General features: G+C 42.2%; 1 protein-coding gene across 3 annotated transcripts in view; it reads left to right on the top strand.

The window, feature by feature from the left end:
• The first annotated feature begins 8,207 nt into the window (after positions 1-8,207).
• The window catches only part of EML6 (EMAP like 6), a 262,095-nt gene continuing 244,757 nt past the window's right edge, over positions 8,208-25,545 (top strand). For all 3 annotated transcript variants that reach the window (XR_010123243.1, XM_054473926.2, XM_063649365.1), the window contains exons 1-2: positions 8,208-8,395; positions 9,167-9,876. Coding sequence is in view for 2 of the 3 variants with exons in the window: in XM_054473926.2 (XP_054329901.1) it covers positions 9,680-9,876 (197 nt within the window). In the remaining variant the exon portion in view is untranslated. The remainder of the gene's footprint in view (positions 8,396-9,166; positions 9,877-25,545) is intronic.

The following is a 25,545-nucleotide window of genomic DNA, read 5'->3' as shown; positions in this document are numbered from 1 at the left end:
TTTTTTTTCCTCCACAAATGACTGATAATTGCCCATTCCCTTTAGCCCTAGCATTTTATATCTTCTAATGTGACTTGTATAGTTTATCTAAGATGTTAATTATTCCTGTAAACATGCTAAACATAGAATAAGTTCTGGATGATAGACAAAAATGCTGAATTTTAATTTAAAAATCAATCACTTCCTTTATGAATAAGAAATCATTTCTGCTCTAAAAATAACTGCCATTTAAGGAACTGAACAGACAAATGATTGGTACATATAATATGCAGGAAATCCACGTCACAACCAAGTAAAACGAGTCCGACTTTGTTTTCATTTTTATTTTTAATAGCTTTGTTGAGATATAATTAGATAGCATACATTTCACCTACTTAAAATGGTGCTCTTTAGTACATTCAGAATTATGCAACCATCATTACAATCTAATTTTGAACATTTTTATCATGCCTGCCCTCCAAAACCCCATATCCATTAGCAGTCATTCCCATTTCCCCGCCTACCCACCTCCAGCTATAGGCAACCACGAATCTACTTTCTGTCTATTTATATTTGTCTATTCTGGACACTCCATCTGAAAATGGGATCACACAATATGTGTCTTTTGTGACTGGCTTCTTTCACCCAGAATATTTTTTTTTTTTTTTTTGAGATGGAGTCTTGCTCTGTTGCCCAGGCTGGAATGCAGTGGCACGACCTTGGCTTACTGCAACCCCCGCCTCCTGGGTTCAAGTGATTCTCCTGCCTCAACCTCCCGAGTAGCTGGGACTACAGGTGCCCACCACCATGTCTGGCTAATTTTTGTATATTTAATAGAGATGAGGTTTCACCACGTTGACCACAAACCCCATAAAATTTTTTATTTTAAAAATAAAAAAAATTTTTAAGGTCTATGTTGTAGTTTGTATTAGTTCGCTTCTTTTCGTTGGAAAATAATTTTCCATTATGTAATGTGAAAACACATTTTATGTATCCATTCACAAATTGATGGATATTTGGATTATTTCCACTTTTTGGCTATTATACATAATGCTGCTATGAACATTCATGAACAAGTTTTTGTGTGGACGTATGTTATTCTCTGTCTTGGATATATACCTAGAAGTGGAACTGTTGGGTCATATGGTAACTCTATATTTAACTTTTTGAGGAACTGCCAGATTGCTTTCCAAAGCAGCTCCATCTTACTGAGATATAATTTATCCTCATAAGCAGTGTATGAGGGTTCAAATTTCTCTACTTCCTCTCCAACACTTGTTACTGTCTTTTTGATTATAGTTATTCTAGTGGGTGTGAAGTGGTATCTTGTGGTTTTGATTTGCATTTCTGTGTTGGGTAATTATGTTTAGCATCTTCTCATGCTATTTTTAAGTCTTTTACTTAAAAATGTGGACTCTAACCCCATTTGTTGATAACTGGTTATATACTACTGTCAATTTTTATTAGTTTAATGGTATCTAAAGTGTGATACCAATGAGGTCAAGGCTACAAGTTCTAGTTCCAAATAATTGGTTAGTTTCACACAGAAGAAATTGTGGTTAAACAGCTACACTCATATGTCCTAACTGTGTCCATCAATCTGACAGGCTTTTAATTTATTTTTATTTTTTTGAGGCAGAGTCTCGCTCTGTCACCCAGGCTGGACTACTGCAGTGAACTGTGATTGCATCACTGCACTGCAGCCTCAATGACAGAGTGAGACCCTGTCTCAAAAAACAAACAAAAAATAAATAAAAAGCCCTATAATTTTAAACGTACATACTTTCCCCTGCACCCAGGAATATACTGTACAATCCTAGCCTCCCTTGCAGCTAGACACACTTGGTTAGTAAATTCTGGCCAATGGGATATAAGCAAAAATATCGTATGAGACTTACAGAAAATATTCTTAAAGGGAGAGGATATGCCCATCCTGATTTCTGCTTTCTGTTAGCAGGAATGCAAATATAACCACTCAAGTTTGGTCCATCATCTTAGATCATGAGGTGAAAGACCTGGGCTGGATGTAGCAAGACAGGAGGGAGGATTCCGAGGATCTGACAATTTCTTGAAGCTGCTGTACAAGACCTCAACTGGCTATCTCCACACTTTTTATGTGAGAGAGAAACTTCTACCTTCTTTAATGGTTTGAGATCTTTAGTCATTTGCCATTAACCTTCATCATAACTGTCACAGTGCTATATAATTTCTTTAATATTTCAGAATATCTGCCTGTTGCCTTTATACGTAATTTAGCTAGTTATAATTCTGATGTTACACTTTGTTCCTCTCAGAACTTACAGACACTGCTCCATTTTTTCTGGCAGCATTGCAAGTTGCAGTGTAGAAAACTGAGACCAGCCTGATTTCCACACACATTCTCGATTTTTGTTTCTACCTAGATCCCTGAAATAAATTTTCCCAATTTTTTATTTCAAAAATTAAAACAAGTAGAAAAATATCTAAATTCAGCAATTGCTGATATTTTCCATATTTGCTTTGTCTCATGTATGTGTATGTCTGCATGTGTATGTATATATTTCTCTATTTCCATCCACATTTCTTCCTGAATTAGCTAGAAATAACCTGCAAACAATATTTTACTACTAAATACTTCAGGATGTGTTTCATAAGATTTTCCTAAAAATAAAAACAGCAATTTCTTAATATCCTCTAGTATGCATTCTGCATTCAAATTTCCCTAATCATTGTTTTTCCCCACCTTCTATTTAAAATGTGGGGAAAAAACAAAACAAAACAAAACCAGCAGGATCCGATCAGGATTCACACACTGTTTTTCGTTGTTACATCTCTTTAGTCTCTTTTACTAAAGCAAGAGTAATCCCTTGCTTTTTAGTTTTTTAATCGTTGTTATTACATTTACCTTTTGATGAGGCTAGGTCAGTTGTGTTATATACTGTCCTACCTTCTGGCTTTACCTGATTGTTTCCTCGTGATTTCAATTAACTCATTCATCTATGCCATTTTTTCCATAAACTGAAAGTTGGGTCTCAAGGCTTAATTAGACTTGGGTTAGATATTATTTGGTAAAAATGTTTTATGCAGCATTTTATACTCATCACATCAGGAAGCAGGTGGAGCAAGTTGTTCTGCCACTAATGACACTAAGTTTGAAAAGCTGAGATAGTGTCCTCCAGATCTGTTCATTTAAAGGTAAGTAACCTGTGGGATGATTTTTTTTTTTTTTTTAGCATTATGGGAACACCTTTTCATCTAATTATTTCAGTATACAGTCGATACTTGAACAACACAAGTTTGAACTCTGTGGGTCCACTTTATATAAGGAGTTTCATTCTGCCTCTGCCACTCCTGAGTTAGCAAGATCAACTCCTTCTCTTCCACCTCCTCCTCAGCCTACTCAACGTGAAGACGTTGAGGATGAAGACCTTTATGATGATCCACTTCCACTTAATGAATAGTAAATATATCTTTTCCTCCTTATGATTTTCTTTTTTTTTTTTTGAGACGAGGCAAGGAGGAGCAAGTCACATCTTACATGGATGGTGGCAGGCAAAGAGAGCTTGTGCAGGGAACTCCTGTTTTTAAAACCATGAGATCTTGTGAGACTCATTCACTATCATGAGAACAGTGCAGGAAAGACCTACCCCCATCATTCAACCACCTCCCACCGGGTTTCTCCCACAACACATCGGAATTGTGGGAGTTACAATTCAAGATGAGATTTGGGTGGGGTCACAGCCAAACCATATCACTGATATCTTAAATTCATGTTGTAACTAAGTTCTTCTCTAGCAGAGAATGTAAACTGTCTTCCAGATGGGGTTCTTCATCTATCTTTTGCATGTTATTTACCTTTCTTTTAGGATTTTAGTTTGTGTTTGCTATGCCCTTTCTTTTCATCTTGCTCAGTTTGGATAGGGGCAGATAGATATCATGTATCTATTCTGATATATTTTATATAAATTATTGTTTACATCCTTCCCACTTTATCTAGGAATGAACTGATCTTCTCAGAGCTAAAATATGGTGGCTGACTACTGTTTCCCCCACCCCGCCCCCGCCCTTTCTGTAGCCTAATATTGGAAAAGAGCAGAGCAGGAAAATGGGTGAAATCTACTGCGACTAAGTACAGCTGCCACTAAGGGACAAGGTTTTGCTCTTGCTTAAGGTACTATGAAATGACCAGTTCCAGGACCTATCCCATGCAGCCAAAGATATATCTCACGCCTAGGAATGTTGGATTATTCCTTTGACTCTGCATAGTACAACCATCATTCAACCATCTCCCTGATGATGGCAGGTCCTGGTGAAACTATTTTTGCTGAAGACCTAAAGTAATATGTAGGATCTTCTCTAAATGTATCCCCCTTCTTCACCTCAGCCTCTAAAAATGTATACTTACATTTAACTTTTCCAAATTGGAGAATTTTTGCGAGAATTTTCATGAGTTTTTCAACTTATCTTCTGTCCTTACTACTGTTTGTTGAATCTTTTTCCCCCTTATTATCTAGGAAACTTCAGGAAGTAAATTCTGAGACTTTGCTTTACTCAGCTATTACTTTCTCATCGTTTAATAATAAAATGGATCTATGTCTTGTGGGAGGTATGGGAGTAGCGGTTAATAACACTAGTTCTGTAGTTGGACAGACCTAAATTTGATTCTGGTTCTGCCATTTATTGAATAATCTTGGTTAAATTACTTATTCTATGGGTCTCAGTTTCCTCACATTAAAATGAAGTTATCTACTCATAGGGTTGTTGTAAGGATTAAGAGAGATAAGGGATGTAAGGTGCCATCTATTTTTTTCCCACAGTTTAAGAATCCTCTATTTTTAGTTAAGTACATGGTTGCCCAGAATAAAAACTAGTTCCTAAATCTCCTTGCATCTAGGTATGCCTACATAACTAAGTTCAGACCAACAGGATATAAACAGAAAAGACTTGGGGTAGCTTTTTCTTTTTTATTTTGAGATCTCACTCTGTTGCCCAGGCTATAGTCTAATGGCGTGATAACAGCTCACTTCAGCCTCAATCTCCTGGGCTTAAGCAATTCCTTCCACCTCAGCCTCCTGAGTAGCTGGGACTACAGGCCTGTGCCACTACACCCAGCTATTTTTGTAGTTTTTGTAGAGAAGAGGTGTCACCAAAGCCCAGACTGGTCTAGTACTCCTGGGCTCAAGCAGTCCTCCCGCCTTGGCCTCCCGCAGTCCTCCCGCCTTGGCCTCCCAAAGTGTTGGGATTACAGGTGTGGGGCACTGTGCCTGGCCTAGGGTAGCTTTTGAGCATCTTCCTTTTAAAGGCAGCCGGGACGTGCCCCATGACCCTTCTCTTCTTTGAAATGTACTTGAAATGTACGTTTGATGGCTAGTACTACATCTTGGACCATGAGGTCTAGGGACAGCAGAATGCTGGCATGCTGCCAGGAGCCTGAGTACTCAAGGATTCCTTTAAGCAGAGCCATCATTCTAGGCCTGTACTACCTGCACGTTTTTGTGAGAAATAAAATTCTATCAAGTTTAAATCATGGCTATTTTGGGTTTCATTTACAGGTGAACTTACTCTACCATCTAAACAATTTCTTTCTTCATTCTTAGCATTTAAGGGCAGCGTCTGGAGTCAGACTGCCTGAGTTCACATCCAGGCTTTGTCACTATTTTGTGCATTCCTGGGCAAGTTACTTAAACTTTCCTTACCTCATTTCTTCATCTGTAAAATGAGGAAATAACAGTAACTACTTCATAGGATTATTACTGGGGTGAAGATTAAATTATCTGATACATGTAAAGCACCATTTATAGTGCCTGGAACATAGTAACTGCTATTCATTAGAACAACATAATGTTATTATATTATGAGTTTTACTCATGCTTTTTAAAACTGCTTATTTCCAAAGGATACTACCAGTCTTATTTGACACTTTCAAGTAGAGGTTATTACTGCCATACAGTAATAATTAACATTTATCTAATGCTTTACAAATTAACTTTTCACATATGTATTACTTTGTTTCATTCTTACAATTATCCTGTGGGGTGAGTACTGCTATACTTGATTAAATGACGAGAGTACAGATCAGACGATTTAGTGATTTGCCGAAGGTTACAATTGTAAGTGGCAGACTCAGACTTACTCCTCCAACTCATTTAACAGTCTGGTACAGCATAGGCGTCATTAGTTATACTAAAGATAATTTAGGAAATGAATATGTTCCATCCATTTCTATTTAAGAGACTTCTTTTCAATACATTTGTATATTTTCTCTGGAAAGTGTCTCTTCTTTTCTAGACCACTGCCACTATCTCTAACGCAGCCTCAAGCACTACCCCAGACTTCTAATACCTCATGCTTTGATTACTGCTTTCACTTATTCCCTTATTTTTATTCAAAAAATCAATGCCTCCATTATTTTAAGGATACAGCGCAAACCCCTATGCTCAGCTCCATCTACAATCTAACCTTTCATGTGTCCTCTTGATCTTATATGAATTCTCCCTTGCACCAAACTGGGTATTCTCTTTAGTGTTCTCTAAATCCAATTTTCTGCATCTACACTTTTGTTTATTCCCTAAATGCATGTAGAACGCTCTTTCAATTTATCTTTACTTATCTCACTTCTATCTAAATTTCTTAGTTCCTCCATGAAACTTTTCCTGATGTATTTTATCCGGAAAAACTCTTCCTCTTCTGAATTCCTATACAGAACTTACTGGCCAGGCACAGTGGCTTATGCCTCTAATCCCAGCAATTTGGGAAGCCGAGGCGGGCAGATCACCTGAGGTCAGGAGTTGGAGACCAGCCTGGCCAACAGGGCGAAACCCTGTCTCTACTAAAAATACAAAAATTAGCTGGGCGTGGTGGTGCGTATCTGTAATCCCAGCTACATAGGAGGCTGAGGCAGGAGAATCGTTTGAACCCAAGAGGCGGAGGTTGCAGTGAGCCAAGATCACGATATTCTAGCCTGGGCAACAGCCTGTTTTGTCTCAAAACAAAACAAAACAAAAAGAACAACAACAAAAACTTACTGTCTTTATATAATTCATTTGGCACTGTTTTACGGCACGACATCATTGATCAACTATATTTTTGCTTCTACCTCAAACCTTTCTCAGGCCGTGTTTTTGTTTTTGGTAGTGTTCTTGTTGCCTAGCACAGTGCCATCTCACTTATTTGTTGATCCTGTTTCCTTAAAAACAAAGATGAGACCAATTGAAATCCTCTTCATTACTGCGGGCAGCAACAAATCATCCAAACGCTGGCACTTCCAGTTATTTCGAGCTTTCCTACCAGGTCGGAGGGTTGTCTTAAAACTTGAGGGAGATGAACTGAGTAAGCGATTACACTGAAAGCATGGGAAGGAAAGGACGTTCCAAACGTCCAATCCATCATCCTTTTGCAGCCTCTTAGTCACTGGGATTTTGAAATCTCTTTCCAAAGACTAGCTAAGGCCCTAAATTGGAAATAGGCTACTTGAGAACATAGTGGATTCATAGTTCACCTGGGGCAGTTTTAGGAGAAATGCCACCAGCTTCTGCGTTTGAAGGCCAAGGTTAGTTGTTCATCGCGTGAGCACCTTCCTGCTTCCAAACTCTGGTTATCTGTAAATACCCAAGTCCTCTAATTTAGGACGCAGGTCATGGGAAGACGCTGGTCCTTAGGGCAGAAGTGAGCTCACATTCCCAGCATTTTTCTTAAACTTGGCAGAACTGCATTTTAACAAATTAAAATCCATGTGAATGAAAAGGAAAACTTAAGTAGGAAACAAACTTAAGCTTGAGTCAGTTACAGCATGGTGAGGATGTCGGTTACAGCAACCCTCAGAGACCGATGAAGGAGAAATTCTAGTGGTGGGCTGGGAGACCGTCTCCATTCCAACTCCACCGCTTTTCTCCACAGAGACCCACGCACGCCAGCTCCCGCCTCAGTCACAAGGGAACGCCCGCGTGGGCAGGCAGTCGCCCTTGGTGAGCCGCGATCTCCTCATCCCGAGAGCCGCAAGCTCCGCTGACGCCGGTACAGGTCTCGCTGCGACTCCCTCTGGGCGCGCGGAATCCTGGGACTTGTGGTCCCTTCCGCGCGCTGTCCGCCCTAACCGGCGCAGAGAGGACTACAATTCCCAGGATGCGTCGGCGGAAGAGGCCACAGGGACCGGGAGAGGGAGGGGGCGGGGGGCGGGGGGCGGCCACAGTCCTCCGGGGCGTCTCTGTTTCTAAGCGGCGCGATCTCGCCTAGTAACCGGCAGCTGAGGTTCACTAGCGTGGCGTTGTGGCCCCGCCCCCGGAGCCCCGGCTGGAGGAAGAACCTGTCTCCCGCGGCGCCCCAGTGACGAAGCCCATCCCCGGGTGCGGGAGGCGGGGAGGGGAGGGCAGGCAGAGGATTTCGCTCGCTCGCCCGCGCGGGATCCGGGACGCGCCGGTGGCGTCCGCTGGCAGCAGAGGTTAGAGGCAGAGAGCGCGGGGATGCTCCGCGGGCGAGGCTGGTTCAGGAGTGGGAGGAGTGCAGGGCGCCGCCAGGGCGGCAGTGCGCGCGGGCCGAACAGTCCTGAGGGCGGGCATCCTTCGCGCAGCGCGCCGACCCCCGGGACGTGTGCGTCTGTGGGGGGTTGCTGTCCCCCGGGTCCCGCTGGCGACCCCGCTCCACGCTGGGCTCAGGGCAGGACCCGGGATTCCGTGGGACCCGGTGTTTAGCGCAGACGTTTCTGGGGAGAAGTACACGATTTTTGCCACTTGTTATTTAATTTCTCCTCGACCAGGAGCGTTTGTAGGTAGCGCACTCCCTCCGACTGCACTAGTGCCTCGTTTCTTCCGAGTAAGACAATCTTTCATGATGCGGACTGGAGTTGCTGATCAATGAGAGCTGCTAAGTTCTTTAAGGCTTTCTCGGTGAAGAGAAGGTTCACGGAGGATATAATTATTAAACACACACATGAAAACTAATTGGAGCATCTAAAAAATGACCATTGCATATTCGCCCTCGCTTATTAGGGAAACAGCAAGCGTTCCTTCAAATCCTATCAGCAACTGCCAGGCAGCAGCATTTACGCATATTTCGTATCATTAAGGAGATGGAACTGGAGAGAGAAAGCGGGAGTAGGGGACAATTTTTAAAAATACCCAACTTGGTTTAGTTTGGGGATAATTTTCTTGGATTGGGTGACTTATGCGAAAAATCTGTTTCTTTCTTCCTCGCTCTCGCTTCCTGGATATAGACTGTCAGTTTCGGATCCAAGGACGGCGATGGCAGAGCTCACCCGGGTTGCCTGTCAAATCAAGGCTATCGCAGAATAAATCCCGCCGCCTGCCGCGAAGCCCCAGCGCACCGCAAACTTCAGTGAGCGAACTGGGTGATCGCTGTTGGGATATGCAGATTCCTGATGTAAAAGGCGGGGTGGCCCCCCCGAGAGCCTCTCCCGGGGGCCGGAGCCCGCAGGTGCAGTGAGGCGCGCGCGCCGGTGCCGGCGACCCCAGAGCCGCCTTGCCCGGGGAGAGGGAGCCCGGCGCCCGGCTGGGTCTGGCGGCCGCACACCGGCGGCGGCGGCTTGTCTGCGGCGGCTGCAGCGGATGATGGTGGCGGCCGGCCCGCTGGGCTGTGCCTGTGTGTCGCCGCGGAAATCAGCGCCCAGCGCCGCGCGCTGAGCCCCTGCAGGTCCGCCGCAGCCCCAGCCTCGGCGAGGACTGCCCCGGCGCGCGGGGGGGCGGGGGGCGCGCGGGGTCGACTTATCATGGCGGATCGGACGGCGCCCCGCTGTCAGCTCCGGCTGGAGTGGGTGTACGGGTACCGGGGTCACCAGTGCCGCAACAACCTGTACTACACGGCAGGCAAGGAGGTGGTCTACTTTGTGGCTGGGGTTGGGGTGGTTTACAACACCCGCGAGCACAGCCAAAAATTCTTCCTGGGACACAACGACGACATTATCAGGTAAGGGGGTGGCCAGGGGCGGCGGGGAGGGGTTGCGTGTGGAGGCTGGGAAGGTGGGAAGAGGTTGACCTGGGGTGGGATCCGGGAGTCCCGTGGAATAGAGGATTCTCTCTGGAGCCGCATGGAATTACTGAAGGGCTGCTGATTATAGGGCCAGGGCAGAAACAGAGTGGGGGGTGCAGGTGAGGAGGGAGAGATGTCTTTTCGCTGTATCCCTCCGGAATTCCGGCTTTTCAGTCTCCAAGGAGTTGAGTGTTCTGATGCTTTCTTGGTGTTCTTTCCTGCTACAAGTGGAAGGAGCCTGGGTAACTATGAAACACTTCTTCCTTCCCTAACCAGGTGCACGGTAGGACCAATAGCCTGAAGTGTGGGCATCATCTTTGGGAGGCTCCTCAGTGGGTTTCTCAGTAAGCAAGAGGATTAAAAAAGATCTAAAAGAAATTTTACTACTGGTAATTTGGAATCTTTATCTCAGATGCTTTGGACCTGGGAAATTTCTGCAGTGGGTGGGGAGTTTGTTCTCTAATATTTCACTTGGCAGTGTTTTAATGCCTAAAGCATATTTATACACTAAATGGATGCTTCCACAACATCAATGAGGTTATTAAAGGCTGGCAGCTGCTGGATCACAAAATCCTACCAGCCAGCCCACACAATGACCAACATCTGCTAGCGGATGGCCCAAGACTGACTGACAGGAGAGCTCATTTGGATGAATGGCCATTTTAGGGGCCCTCCCGATTAAATTGAAGGGGGTTATATTGTGATTCTTGGCCCTATCCTCTCATCTTTGGACCAGACACATTTTCCTCCAGCCCTTGTCAGCTTTTATGTGACCAAACAAGGTATGGGCCAGATGCTGTTCACAGGGAATCCTTTTCAGCCTTCAGCAGTTAAGGAAGATTTTCGTCATATGGGAGCCTCAGCCCACAGGGAAAATGACTTGCTGAGGATGGACTACAACTGACAGAGACCATATTTATACCTTCCAAACTTGTGTGTTTCATTGATGTAGAACAACTACCATTACATTCTCAGAATATTGCCACTTTTGCTCTAAGTTTGTCTTTCACAATGAAACAAATGAAGTGGTGTCATGTCCATGCTCCTAATTTCTCAGTGCAGAGAATGATTTCAAAGATCAGCTTTTTTTTCCTTCCTAATGATGTGCTTATATTCCAGAGCTTTTTTTTTTCTGAGACCTAAAGTTGAAAAATTGTTACAGAAGGCAAGCACTTAATATTCAAAATACAGGTTTAAAAAAATCTTGACTTTTTTTTGAAGATGAGAGCTCTAATGTTCTCAAGATTTAGTGGAACTAGCATGTAAAACTTTTTTCATGTCACGTATGACAAAAATAGCTTTTTTTCTTCCCTCCCTAACATGGTAGTTGTTGTGATTGGGGCATCCTTACATAGTTTTGTTCTGCAGATTTTGCTTCTCTAATTGCTAGGCTGATTATGAAAGTTACAGGTGCAAATGATTAACAATGACTCATGAAAAGGTTAGATGTTTAAAAATTTAAACCCATTATGTTTTTGCTCTCTCTGTCTTAATGCAGTGCTTTCCATTACAGCATCAAAATAAGATGTAGTCCTTTGGGTGAAGGGAGAGAGTGGCAATTAAACAGAAAATTCCCTGTGGTTAAATAATATTAATGTGACAGTTCACTGAACTACTTTGTGGATTTGAACTCTTAATCCTAATTTTTTCTGTGATACAAGGAAAAAACCAATTGCACTGTTAAAACTGAAGGTGGGAAAAGGGTGGAGTTGCAGTAAACCGTTGTTATGACAAGCAGCCGGGCTAGTGGGATGTGATGAAATCTAGCTTGGGTGGTTAAGGAAGCATTCAGATTTGAAGAAAAGGTGAATGAAGTGATGTGTATAACTGGGTTTGCAGGGAGCCTTAACTGATGAAAGGAAAAAGAGACAGTTAGCATCTGATCTATTTATTAAGCTACTTTAGTGACATAGTAGTAAGCCTGATTTCAGAGAAAAGACTGTATTCATAATTCTCCACAATATTTGGTTGGGTCAGAGTATGTATAGGTGAGCAGAGCAGAGTTCTTTAACATCCAAATATGTCTTTGTACATAAGAATAAAATTAAGTTCAATGAATTAAGAAACACAAACCACAGATTATTATAGAATTAAGAGCTATAAAATTGGAATGTTCATGCTGTTCTTTTGCTTTGTCTTACGTATGTAAATATCTTTTTCTGGTGAAGGCACTGCACAAACCACAATGCACAATTTTTTGTCCTTAGGAATTTTAACTCATTTCCGTGTATCCCGGTTACTACTGTTCTTCCACCTGAAATATTGAAGTTTGTTATTAAATGGAGAGGACTATAGCTAAGGTTCTAATGCAAAAGTGTTTTGGTTTTTTATTGAATCATTACATGAATACCAAAACTTGTTCGTTTCTAACTCTTGTTTCCATCAGGTGAGATAGCGTAAGTAATTGTTCACTTGGTACATAGGTTTGCATTAGTTTGAAAGATATACTCATATGCATACATCTATACTGCTTTATTTTTTGTGCTGTTTTGCCAAGAGTATTAACTAGAAAGCAGCCCAACAAGTATTGATAACACACTCCATTTTATAAAACCATGTGATCTCCAAGATCATAATGAACCCTAATAATAATGTAGGTTTTGGCAGAGCTCATTAGGGCTCAGCATATGTGTCCTTCTGCTTTGACAGGCTATATGTCTAAGTCAGATTTTTAAAGATGTTGGTATGTGAGGCATAATATAATTTATTGAATGTGTAGGCTTAGTTTTATTCTCTTAAATGATTACTTTTCAATTCAGATAACAGATTAGAAGATGATGCCATATTTTAGACCTGATAACACTGTGATAGAACAAGTGAATACTTAATATTTGCTATTGGGCTAACAACAAGATGCAAATCAGGACTTGATAGCAAGGACGGTAATAGAGACTGGGATAATTACTAACTTGGTTTCTACTTTAGGTAGTAGAACATGACACAGAGAATGGGAGTAAATGAAAGAAAAGCCCATGAACACATTCATCCTCTGTTACTTCCCTTCCATTTTCACAGTGATTCCAGTTGAGACATTTATCTCCTCACTCTGGACCGCTATATGTATTGCTTCTGGCTAGTTCCCTGTCTCCAGGTTCTTCTCCCTCATTTTCTGGCTCCCAATTGCAAAGGAGGTTTATGTACAATGCTGCTTTAGGGGAAAGGGCACTGACTTCATTATCATGCACACTTGGGTATAAATCCCACTCTGCCATTTACTGGGGGTATCTGGGTGAGTGGCATCACTTTTCAGGGCCTTGTTTATTTGTGAAATGGGAGTGACAATACCTAAACTGCAGAGTTGTAACTATTAGAAAAAAAATGTATGCAAAGGGTTTAGTGTGGGGCCTGGCCCTTAGTTGGTGCTCAATAAATATTCTTAGTTGTGGTAGAAGTAGTATTTCACTAAACACACACACACCCCCAGAACAAAACAATGATTCATCATTGCTCACAGGCAGAAGTCCAGATTCCTAAGCTTTCTGTTCTCTCTCCTAACCTACCATCCTATCCTTATTTTCCTTTTTTAAAAAATCATAAATTGTTTGCTTCCCACTTGCCATATGATGACTCTGTTCTTCCCTGCTTCACAGTGGAATGATTCATCTTCCCCGCTGGCCCTTCTCTGTCTGTCCAGCCCCACCCCTCCAATGGCATAGCAGTGGGAGCTTGGACTTTACTGTCAGTCATACTTGAGTTTGAACCTAGGACTGCCACCAGCTGGCGACTTTAATAAACCTCTTTGAGTCTTAACTATCTCATCAGTGAAACAACTTTTCACTTATAAAATGGAGTTTTAAAGGTATCTCCTTTGTAGTTTGTTGTGGGGATTACATACCAAAAATGTTTGGCCAATGGTAAGTGCGCAGCACCGGGGTCCTGTTTGCATCTGCATCCTGCAAAGCCCCATCTGCTGCAGTCTCACCTCTCCCATGAGACCTTGTACCATCCTCAGATGAAGGGGCACCTTGCACTTCCAAAACTTTGTGTGTTTTGTGACTGATGCTGCTCACTTAATATGTATCATTTAGGGCTATCGTTTCATTCTGTTTTCATTTGTAAGCATATATAAGACCCTTGAGGCTGAGAATGAATCTTATAACCAGAGCTAACATTTCCTGAGTGCCAAACTCAGAACTAAATGTGTCTATCGATTGATCTGATCCACCCTCTCACAATCCAGTGAGATAGGCACTGTTGCTAACCCCAGTCTAGAGGGGAGGCAGCTGAGGCACAGAGAGGTTGAGGATCTTGCCTGTTGTCACTCTCTGGCAGACTGTGGAATGGGAATTGGAACCGAGATTGGTCTGATTCCAAAGCTCCAAGCTTTGGCTTCACTGCTTTATGGCCTCTTATATTGTGGTCCCTACAACTGTGCCTTCTTCCTAACCAGAAGGTAGTAGGTTGTTGCTCTTTGTAACTCGCTTATTTGTTGGTCTATAAACCGTTTGATTTATTCAAGAATATTTGAAATAGATCATTAGAATTCTGCCTGGAAATGGGACCATGTTTAAGTTTGTTTTAGAAACATCCCCAGCTCAGCCAGGCTAATCCAGCAATTTGGGAGGTTGAGGTGGGCAGATCACTTGAGCTTGGGGGTTCAGGACCAGCCTGGGTGGCATGGCAAAACCCCGTCTCTACAGAAAATACAAGGGCTGGCTGGGCATGGTGGCAGGTGCCTGTGGTCCCTGGTATTCAGGGACCTAGGGCCGGAGAATCTCTTTGGCCCAGGAGGCAGAGGTTGCAGTAAGCCCAGTTTGTGCCGTTGCACTCCAGCCTGGGCAACAGGACTGAGGCCCTGTCTCAAGAAAAAAAAAGAAAAGAAAAAATTTAAAAAAGAGAAATATCCACAGCTTTGGAACAATGACCTGAAACAATGATATGTTAGAGATTTTAATTTAAAAAATTATTTTAGTCAAAATTGTGACATGGCTCAAATAATCTAGTGCTGCAAATACAATTAAGCTTGTTGGATTTGAAGAGACAGGTCTAACAGCCATGATTGGGCCTGGAGTGTCAGGTAAGCAGGTTCACATGAAGGCCTAGAGATGTGACTTTATATTCTTTCGTCCCTTGACCAGTTTGAATAAGAGAAACATGGAGGTAACCACAAAGAATCAAATCCATATTAAGTTGAGTGCTTGCTCTGTACCAGACACTTCATGTATATGTCATCCTATTGAATTCTCCCACCCCCAACACTGAGAAATAGGTCTTCTCATTTTAGACTGAGAAATGGCTCTGAGAGGGAAAGAGGTTTAATCAGTTACTCAATGGGACCATCCTACTGCTCATTGGATCCCACTTACTTTGTGCATTGGAAAGAGAGCAAAGTGAAAGCTTTTGATGGAAGCTTATAATGATCTTCATAAATGATTGCATTATTGCTCTTCTTGTTAATAAATTATAGTCTGGTGATTTTTATTAAGATTTGTTTATTCTCTAAGTTGGGTGTAATTTATTCTTTCATATTTGTTAATTCATCAAAAACTCATTTTACATCTATAATGTGCCAGATGCAGGGGGTGTAGCAGTGAACATGACAAAGTTTCTGCTGCCTCGAAGCTTACTTTCTGATGGGGGAAGCCAGCAGTGAATGGACAAGAAAATAAGATGACTATAGATTGTGATAAGTGCTAAGAAGAAAAATAATCACAGAGAAACTGGGTTGAATGGGGGTATGGAAGCCACCTTAGGCAAGATTTCCAGAGCAGCTCTCTAGGGAGATGGCAGGTAAGCAGAAACCTGAAGGGTGTGAAGGGGAAGACAGGTGAAGATGTAGTGGCAGAGAAGAGGTTATGTGCAAAAGTGCCAGGGTGGGAAGAAACTTAATGTGCCTAAAATTCTGGTATAGATAGCCAGAGAAAGACCAAGGTCATTGTAATTCTCATCCAGGTCATTAATGCCTCATGGGTTTTGGTACCATATGCCCTAGATTTCCCAGGACAGTCACAAATATTCCATTCAGTTATTGTTGTGGATATACTTGTTCTTGTCACGTTATGAATCTAATTTTTAATTCAGAAATATGAGGCCGGGCTCACTCCTGTCATCCCAGCACTTTGGGAGGCTGAGGTGGGAGGATTGTTTGAGCCTGGGAGTTAAGGACCAGCCTGGGCAGCATAGGGAGACCCCATCGCTACAAAAAATTAAAAAATTTAGCCAGGCATGGTGGCGTGTGCCTATGGTCTCAGCTACTTGGGAGGCTGAGGCAGGCGGATCACTTGTGCCTGGAAAGTCAAGACTGCAATGTGCTGTGATCACACCATTGCACTCCAGCCTGGGTGAGAGGGCAAGACCCTGTCAAAAAAAAATATATATATATGACTGTGTTTTGTTTTGGAAAATGTGGTTGCCACATAATGGGTCACTGCTTGAAAACATTGCGCTGAACTGTACTATCTTATAAAGAATTATATCAGTCCCACCAACCACATCAATCAGTCATGTGGATTACACTGTGATAGGTGAAAAACTGTTCCCATGGCAGCAACCCTAATTAGGCAACACTATCCTGCAGCCTCTCCTATCCTCAAGGTGTGGATCTGAACACCTTTTTGAAGCACTGTGAAACTGTTTTCCACAACAGCCACACCATTTTAGCATCCCACCAGCAATGTATGAGAGGTCCAATTCCTCGACATCGTCAAGATTTACTATTGTCTGTCTTTTTTTTACTATTGCCAGGCTGCTGGGTGTGAAATGATATCTCATTGTGGTTTTAATTTTCATTTCCTTCATGACTAATGATATTGATCATTTTTTCATAAACTTATTAGCCGTTTGTATATCTTCTTTGGATAAATGTCTATTCAAATCTATTACCCATTTTTAATCAGTTTGTCTTTTTGTTGTTGGGTTCTAAGAGTTTTTTTACACATTCTGGGTATAAGTCCCTTATATATTATTTGCAGATTTTTTTCCCATTCAGTGAGTTGTCCTATTCACTGTCTTGGTGGTACCCTTGGAAGTACAAAAGTTTTTCATTTTGATGATGTCCAATTTATTAATTTTTTTCTTTTTTATGCTTTTGATAGCATATCTAGGCAACCGTCACCTAATCCAAGGTCATCAAGATTTACTCCTATGTTTTCTTCTAAGAGTTTTATAGTTTTAGCTCTTACATTTAGGTAGATGATCTATTTTCAGTTAATTTTTATATATGGTGTGAGGTAGGGGTCCAACTTTATTCTCTCGCATGTGGATATCTGATTGTCCCAACATCATTTGTTGAAAAGACTACTTTTTCTCCATGAAATTATCTTAGATGCCCACAGCCTTTGAATTCAGCCAGTAGGGGACTAACTTCTCCCATGTAGAAGATGCTGAATGTTTGGGGACCCAGAAATGGAAATAATCATTAAAGAGGTTAACCTAGAAGAAATAGAAACCATAGGCTTTGGTTGCTATTCTGTATTTGTAAAGATGCTGTTTGAGCTAATGAGTGACATATCGATTTTTATATATTTATAAAGTAAACTATAACTTAAATAGTGAGTGCAGTATTTAGTAACTGCTGGTTTAGTGACCAACAACAGTCTATACATTGGATTTGTTTACTCCCAAAGGTTTTTGCTTTTTAAAAATGATTTTATAAGCATCAGCCTTGCTGCTGGACACAGGTCTGTTGAGCCAGCTGAGGAGGTGAGTGGTATGGAAAGCAGGGGGAGTTGTAACAGAGGGTGCCCTTTGACCTCTACTCCTTTATCAGTTCATTCCTTTCTTCCCCTAAAGGGAGGTAGGCGTCTGGATGACCTCAACTGGAATTTGAAGGATTCTGGGATTGTCCACTGGTTTGCTACCTGCCACTCCCTTTCCCATTAACACAGAGGAGGGGAGCAGCAGGCCAGTCTACCTCCTGGGGATGAAAGGAGCTCTCTCTGGACTGGTAATACCTTAACAGGCTGGTCAGAGAATTTTTCTAAGGCTATGGAGAATGATTTTAAGGCATGAGCCTTCATTTTTAGTTTAACTGCTGTTTAATAATGCCAGGAAAACATTTTTCTGTGTTATGAGTTGATTTTATGGATAGGAATAAAACAAGACTCACAAATGACAAGATGTCTTCTAAGTAAGGGATCATCAGTTGCAAGAAACTTTTTCAAAGAAGTACAGTTGAGGAGATTACAAGGTGACAAGAAAACCTTTTGGAACTCAATTACAGGGAGTGTGGCTGGTCTCTTAGGCACTGCACAGTATCACGCAGCTATTCTTTCTCTAATTATATCTCTTGGAAGTGTCCCTATGCATCACAGGGATTCACGTCTCTGCTTCTCTCTGGACAATACATGCTTTTATTTTCTCTGGCTGCTTAACTCAAGGATTCATTTTGCACATGGCCACCCTCCCAAAAATCCACCTCAGTCCCCTGAGTACAATCCATCTTGGTCCTACAAAACCAACTGAATCAATCTTTTGAGTCTTAATTCCAAATTCCCAGGAAAGAGAATCGAATTGCCCTATCATGGGTCAGGATGTCCACTGGGTCCAAACAGCTGTAGCCTGGAGGGTGGGACAATGTTTCAAAGGGCTGCCCCTTTAAAGAAGATCCCCCACCCCTAGTAAGGGGGGAATAGACTGAGAGAGAATAAATGGCAACTTTACTACAGAAGGTGGAGTAGAAGAGAAGGAGGCAAATGATTTCTTGATGACAGAAAAGGACAGTGATGAGAAATACTGAGTCGAGGACAAGAAAAGGTAAGTAAAGGGATACTAAAAGGGCTTACATGAAAAATATTGGTGATATGGCCGGGCACAGTGGCTCACTCCTGTAACCCTAGCACTTAGGGGGGCCAAGGTGGGTGGATCACCGGAGGTCAGGAGTTCAAGAACAGCCTGGCCAACATGGTGAAACCCCATCTCTTCTAAAATACAAAAATTAGCCGGGCATGATGGCAGGTGCCTGTAATCCCAGCTACTCAAGAGGCTGAGATGGGACAATCGCTTGAACCCAGGAAACGGTGGTTGCAGAGAGCTGAGATCACACCACTGCACTCTAGCCTGGGTGGCTGAGTGATTCTCCATCTCAAAAAAAAAAAAAAAAAACTGGTGATATGATGTATCATGGAGTTTTCACTTCTCATAAGAGACTGTGCCAAAGTGTCTCTGGACAGTGTTAGGCAATGGCTGGTGGCCACAGCCTTGGAAGGTCAGTTGGGCATTAAGTGTTTGCCCACTGGGGTGCCAGTGCTACTATTAAGGGTTTTTTATCCCCTGCTGGTCTGGTGTCGGGGTGATGGGTTAGAGGGGTGCAGATGGACATGAGGCTGATATTGGCAGGCACTGGGGAGGTGGCTTGATGGTACTCACAAGAGGCTTCCTGGGGCTGGCACAGTGGCCAAGGTAGTGGAGGTGGGGATGAGGGACAGCTGTTATTTACCAACTGGTAAAGAAATAGTTCCATATTTTAACTGGTAGAGATACTGGTGCATACCTGCTGAACATCAACCATGGCAATGAGTGAAAAGGTTTCACGAGTGAACCGTTGGATGATTTAGTGAGTGTAGCTATCTAACATATTTTGAAAATGAATTTTCCTAAGGCTAGATTTAAAACCTGCTTAAGGCTCCTTATTGCCTGCATGATGAGAGTCAAACTCCCACAAGATGTTCTCCACGGTCTATTATGATCTTCTCCGTGGCATCTCTTCCAGCCTGATGTCCCTCCCTGTCTTAACATCCTCCAGCGACATCACACACCTGGCAGTTCCCTGAATCTGGCATCCTATTTTGTGTTTCCTCATCCCTGCATGTATCATTTTGGTTGCCTGAAATGACCCCTCCTTTCTCCACTTATACAGTCCTTCACTTCCTTCAATATCAATGCAAGTGTCACCTCTCCCTGAAGCCTTATCTGACAGCTCAAGACTATCTTATCTGCCTTTATCTATACATCTGGGCTACCATGCACGTTTCTCCCTTCTGGAGTCATTGCATCGTGTTGCATTTGTTGACTTACCCATATTTCCATCTGGTTTGAATTTCATGTGTGTGTCCCTGTACCTAGCACCTTGTCATGGGCATAGTAAGTGCTTTGGATATTATTCTTTATATTTTGAATTATTTGGAAGGAGCAAGGTGTGAAACAGGGGTGAGATTTCTATAGAACTCATTTTATACATACTTTGTGAAGATAAAAACCCGAAAATATTATTCTCAGCTGGCATTGAGAGGCAGGATTCAGAATCTTCTTTTTTAAGAGAATATTTGAATGGCAATAATGACTGATTATTGCTGTGTTCTTAGACACCAAATTTGATTTGACTTCTTCCTTATACTTCTCTACTGGTCTAGATGGAAAATACAGCCATTGAGGACATAATAGTTCCTGCTGGAATATGGCCATGGCCCTTACAATGAATGAGACATTCCTTTTGAATGTTTGTGCTTAAGGTATTTTGACTGTTATAAGAAAAATCATGATTTGCATCCCTTTCAATGTAAGAAATGTGGTCTTTTAAGCAACTTTTGAAAATACGTTGGAGTGTATATAAGAGGGAAGTGAAGTCCAGATGTCTGCAGAGATTGTAAGGTAGCACCTGCCAGCTCTAACTAAATTTGTCTTTCCTGGCCCAGAAGAGTTTTACCCAAACATACAGAAGTAGGGGTTTGAGGGAAGACCCCTGGAGAAAGTGACTTTTGAAGGCTGAAGAGCAGTTTGGCAGGGAGGTGGAAAAAGAATGGAGAAGGAGGGAAAGACAGGGCAGGAACAGCTTATGCAGAGGCTCAGGGGCTTAAAATAGCAGGGTCCCCTGAAGCAAGAATAAGTAGCTCAATGTTACCAGAATGACAGATGAGAGTGAGGAGGGTACGGTGGGAGATGAAGCTGGATTAAGTGGGCTGGAGCTAGATAGCTAAGGGATTTACCGCTCATTCCACAAGTTATGGAGACCAGTGGGTTCATTTAAACAAGTCAAGACAAGGCCAATTTACATTTTAGGAAGATCATTGCAGGAGTATTTCACTTTGTTTTTATTAACGTTTTCTTCTGATTCCTTTCTCCTCTTTTCCTTCAATGCCAGATTTCTCAGAAGAGGGAGCGTGGCATTGTGCATGGAGATTGGGGTCCCATGGGATTGAACACTGTATGGGCTCTGTCTCTAATCAGACATGTGACTTTGGGCATGGCAGTTACCTTTTCTGGGCCTCAGTTTCCTCATTTGTAAATCCCTAAGATCCTTCCAAAATCTCTTCTAAGTTAAAGTCTTGAGGTTCTTAGTTGTCTCCATTTACTGCCCCCGTTTTCTTTATCTCTCATTCACTTTTCAACATAGTGAAAACTATTTGAAGTAGAAAACTGGTTTCTACTTCCGCCAGCCACTGGAGTTCTCTGGAGCAACTTCAGTGACCTCCATTGCTAGGTGGAGCCACATCATGCTTAACCTCTTCACAGCATTGGGTCAGCTGATCACCTTCTACTCAGTGCCTATCCTTTTCTTTCCTCATCATTGTGGTCCCCTGGTTTTCTCTTACCTCCCCTGCCCTTTGCCTCCTCTCCCTAGGCCTACCTGATACATACAGGGGCCGGTCAATGTCACTGATCAGATTTTCTTGCCAAAAATGCATGGCCTCAATCTAATAATGAGGAAACAGACCAATGCAAATTGAGGGACATTCTACAATACAACTGGTCTGGACTTGGCAAAAAATGTTATTCTTGTAAAAGACTAAAACAGATTGAGGGAATGTCCAGGTTAAAGGAGACTAGAATTATAGAACTAAATGCAATTTGTGACTTTGGATTGGGTGGAGAGGGATTGCTATATATAACAGTATTGGGACAATTGGTGAAATTTGAATATGGGACTATATATGAGGTAACAGCTTTGTGTCACTGTTAAATACTCTGAATTTGATTGTAGCAATGCAGTTATATAAGAGAATGTACTTATCTTAGAAGATGTGTGCTGAAATATTTAGGAGTGAAGAATCATGATGGCTGCAGTTTACTGTCAAATGGTTCAGTAACGATGACAGCAGCAGCAGCAACAACAATTATAATGCATATGTTTTGCTTTTGTTTTTGTTTTTTTAAGATGGAGTCTCACTCTGTTACCCAGGTTGGAGTGCAGTGGCGCGATTTCGGTTCACTGCAACCCCTGCCTCCCGGGTTCAAGCAATTCTTCTGCCTCAGCCTTCTGAGTAGCTGGGATTATAGGCGTGCGCCACCATGCCTGGCTAATTTTTGTATTTTTAGTAGAGTCGGAGTTTCATCATTTTGGCCAGGCTGGTCTTGAACTCTTGAGCTTAATAATGCATGTGTTTTATGTGTGTATGCATTGTGTTCTTCAAGGCATCTGTTCTTTTCTCTTCATGCCATGCTCTTTTCCTAAGACCTCTTACCCACTGCCTCTTCCCTGCTTCCATCCTTGCCTTTCCCTTCTATTCTAAACACAGCAGCCAGAGTTATCTGGTTACAATAAGTAATTGCAGTCTTTGCCGTATAAGGTTGTGCAGTTGAGCAGGTCGTGTCAATTCTCTGCCTTGAAACCTCAGAGTAAAAGCCAGGTCCTTGTTATGGCTTCTAAGTCCCTATTTGGGGATTTCGCCCCTTTTACCTCTGTGATCCAATCTGTTTTCTCTACATTCCTTGATCCCCTCCAGCCACACTGGCCTTCTAGCTGCTGCTTGAATACCCAGGTGCTCTTCTGCCGCAGGGCCTTTGCACTCTTTGCACTCTTTGCACTCTCTATGCCTGGATCCTTGTCCTCTCAGACATTCACATGACATTACTCACTTCCCTTAGGTGCCTGATCAGTGTTACCTTTACTGATTACCCTATTTAAAATTCAAACTCTTCTCTAACACATTCCTTATTGCCCATCCTTGTTTTATTTTTTTCCTTAGTATTTCTTTTGATCCATCTTGTCTCTTTAAAATATAAGCTGTATTTGGGCAGGGCTGTTTCGTTCACTGCTCTGCCTACAGTTCTCATAATGGAGCCTGGCATGTAGACGGTGCTTAAGAAGTGTTTGTTGAATGAATAAATGAAAGACTTGTGCATGACTTTTATTTGTTTTTGGATGATCCCCTTAGAATTTCTGCTTAGAATAGGACTTCTTTTTTGTACCCCCTTTGACAGGCTATGAAGCCTATAGACACCATCTCAGAATAATAGGCTTGTTTGTTCTGTTTTACACTTTTATTGCAGTGTAATACAGATACAGAAAAGTACATATATCATAGTGTACAGCTGGATCAATTCTCACAAACCCAACACACCTGTAACCTTGCTCACATCAAAAAATCAATACCACCCGCACCACAACAGCACCTCATGCCCTTTTCCAGTGACAATACCCACTGCAAAGGTGACCTCCATCCTGACTTTTAAGAGCATAGCTTAGTTTTGCTTAATGTACTTTTAAAAGGAATGGTACAGTTTGCATTCTTTTATGTCTGGCTCCTTTCGGTCAATACTATGTTGATGAGATTCATTTGTGTTTCTACTTGCTTATTTTCAGTTCTGTATTTTTTATTGTGTGGAAATACTGGAGTTTATCTGTTCTACTGTTTATGGGCATTTGGATGGTTTTCAGTTTCCTTTGGCTAGTGGTACAAGCATTCTAGCACAAGTGAACATATATGCAGTTCCACCTAGGAGTGGTATTGTTAGGTCACGGGGCACACATATGATCCTTGCTAGATACTGTCAAATGGTTTTCCAAAGTGGTTGCATCTGTCCAGATGCGGTGGCTCACTCCTGTAATCCCAGCACTTTGGGAGGCCGAGGTGGGCAGATCACATGAGACCAGAAGTTTGAGACCAAAGCAGTTGTGTCAATTTATACTTCCACCGTCACAGAATAGTGTTTTCTCATGTATAAAGTAAAAAAATATATATATATATTCTATAGGAAATTAATTGTTTTGAAATATAGTTATAAAAATAGTTTTAATATGTGGGTATATATTGTATGTGCTTCTTTAACACATACAATTAAAAGGTTTAGCAGTTCTTATAATTACTATGATTTAAAAGTAGTGATGAATATGCCTGATGTTTGAGATATCTGCAACAAATGTAATGTGCTGTGAAAATTCTGTGTTTTTACCAGTCACAAGGTCACAGATACTGCTAATACTTCTATGGTTTGTTGATTACCTTCTGAATGATAGGAAATCTTAGTCTGTTACAAGTTAGTGAAAATGAAGGTATAATTTTTAATCTAAGTTCATCAACCTCCTGAAATCCATAAAAGGGTACATGGACCCCCAGGTTAAGAACCTCTTAAGGAAAATGACTTACAACAAAGATTTCTTGAGTGCCTCCTGTGTGCCATACCCTGTGTGAGGCACTGGGGACCCAGCAGCACACAGCACACATTTCCTCTCAAGGAACTTGCAGTCATGAGGGCAGGAGTCCACATATGCACAGCCGGATATGGTTAGTTACCCAAAATGTGTGAGAGCCTCAGGACATACTCCTAGCCCATTCATGGGAGGTGGTTGGTGGTTAGGGAGGGCTTTTTTGAAGAAGGGGCATCATTAGATTTAAGCTCTATACCTGTCACTCTGGCTACAGTGTGGATAATGGATTGGAGGAAACAAGTCTGCAAGCACTTGAAGTAATCCAGGTGTGAAGTAATTGTGGTAGAATGCAAAGAGAACTATGAATACGTTCTGGAGACTCTTGATTCCTGGTGATGGTTTGGATATGGGAGAGGGCATTGGGAGAAGGGTAGAAAGAAGGCAGGTAGGTGTAAGGTAGTGGTCAAGTTTCTAACTTAGTCAGCTGGTTGGATGGTGATGACCATTCACTGAAACAGAATGAGGAGCAGCTTCAGGGTCAGGGGAGATGAGTTCAGCTTTGAACATATCTAGATTGAGGTGTCTGTGAGACATCCAAGAGGTGGTTATACATTTATATGGGCCCTTGCTCAGGAGAGAGCTGTGAGAGTTTCAGTGTGTGTGTAGGAGTGGGTGAGATACCCAGAGAAGGTAGGGAGGAAAGAAAAGATCCCAGGGTCAGGACTTTGAGAAAGATCAACTTTTTAGAAACCAGCAGCTAAAGGGGTACTTATGAAAGATGGGAATGGCCACAGGGGCAGGACGCATACCAGGGAAGCAGAATGCCCTTGAAACCAAGAACAGACAGGGTGCCAAGAAGATGCTCAGCAGACTCAGCAGAGTAGAAGAAGGTGAGTCTGGAAAACGGCCCGGTGGATTTAGCAATAAGAGGTCATTGATGAACTGCTTTGACTACATAAATACTGGGAATGATGATTTTTTCTCTGGATTGTACTTGTATCTGGGTTTTAAGCTTTCTGTTATAGCAATACGAATGTCCAAGGGTCATTTCCTTTCAGGTTTACTTTTCTTCTTACATCTGCTTTATATATTTTCCTCATGCTCCAGTGAGTTTTATGCTGCAGTGGTAGTAGGCAGTCCTTTCAGCTTAATGACTTCTATCTCTAGCAGACTCTGGCTCTTTTTTTTTCTTGGGACAATAAGAGATATTGTTACAAATGTTGCTTCTTGGTAAAAAGACTTGCAGGCCTATTTTTCTGCAGAGTGGATATGAACACATTCACTTTGACTGGCCCTGTTTATGTATGTGAGGGGCTGACCTACTCATGATGACTTTGCAGGTCATCTTTCTTGCCTTGAGT

The sequence above is a fragment of the Pongo pygmaeus genome, chromosome 12 (assembly GCF_028885625.2).
Source record: "Pongo pygmaeus isolate AG05252 chromosome 12, NHGRI_mPonPyg2-v2.0_pri, whole genome shotgun sequence".
Taxonomy (NCBI): domain Eukaryota; kingdom Metazoa; phylum Chordata; class Mammalia; order Primates; family Hominidae; genus Pongo; species Pongo pygmaeus.
Note: the sequence above shows the minus strand (reverse complement) of the source record. Positions and strands in the feature narration are given on the sequence as shown.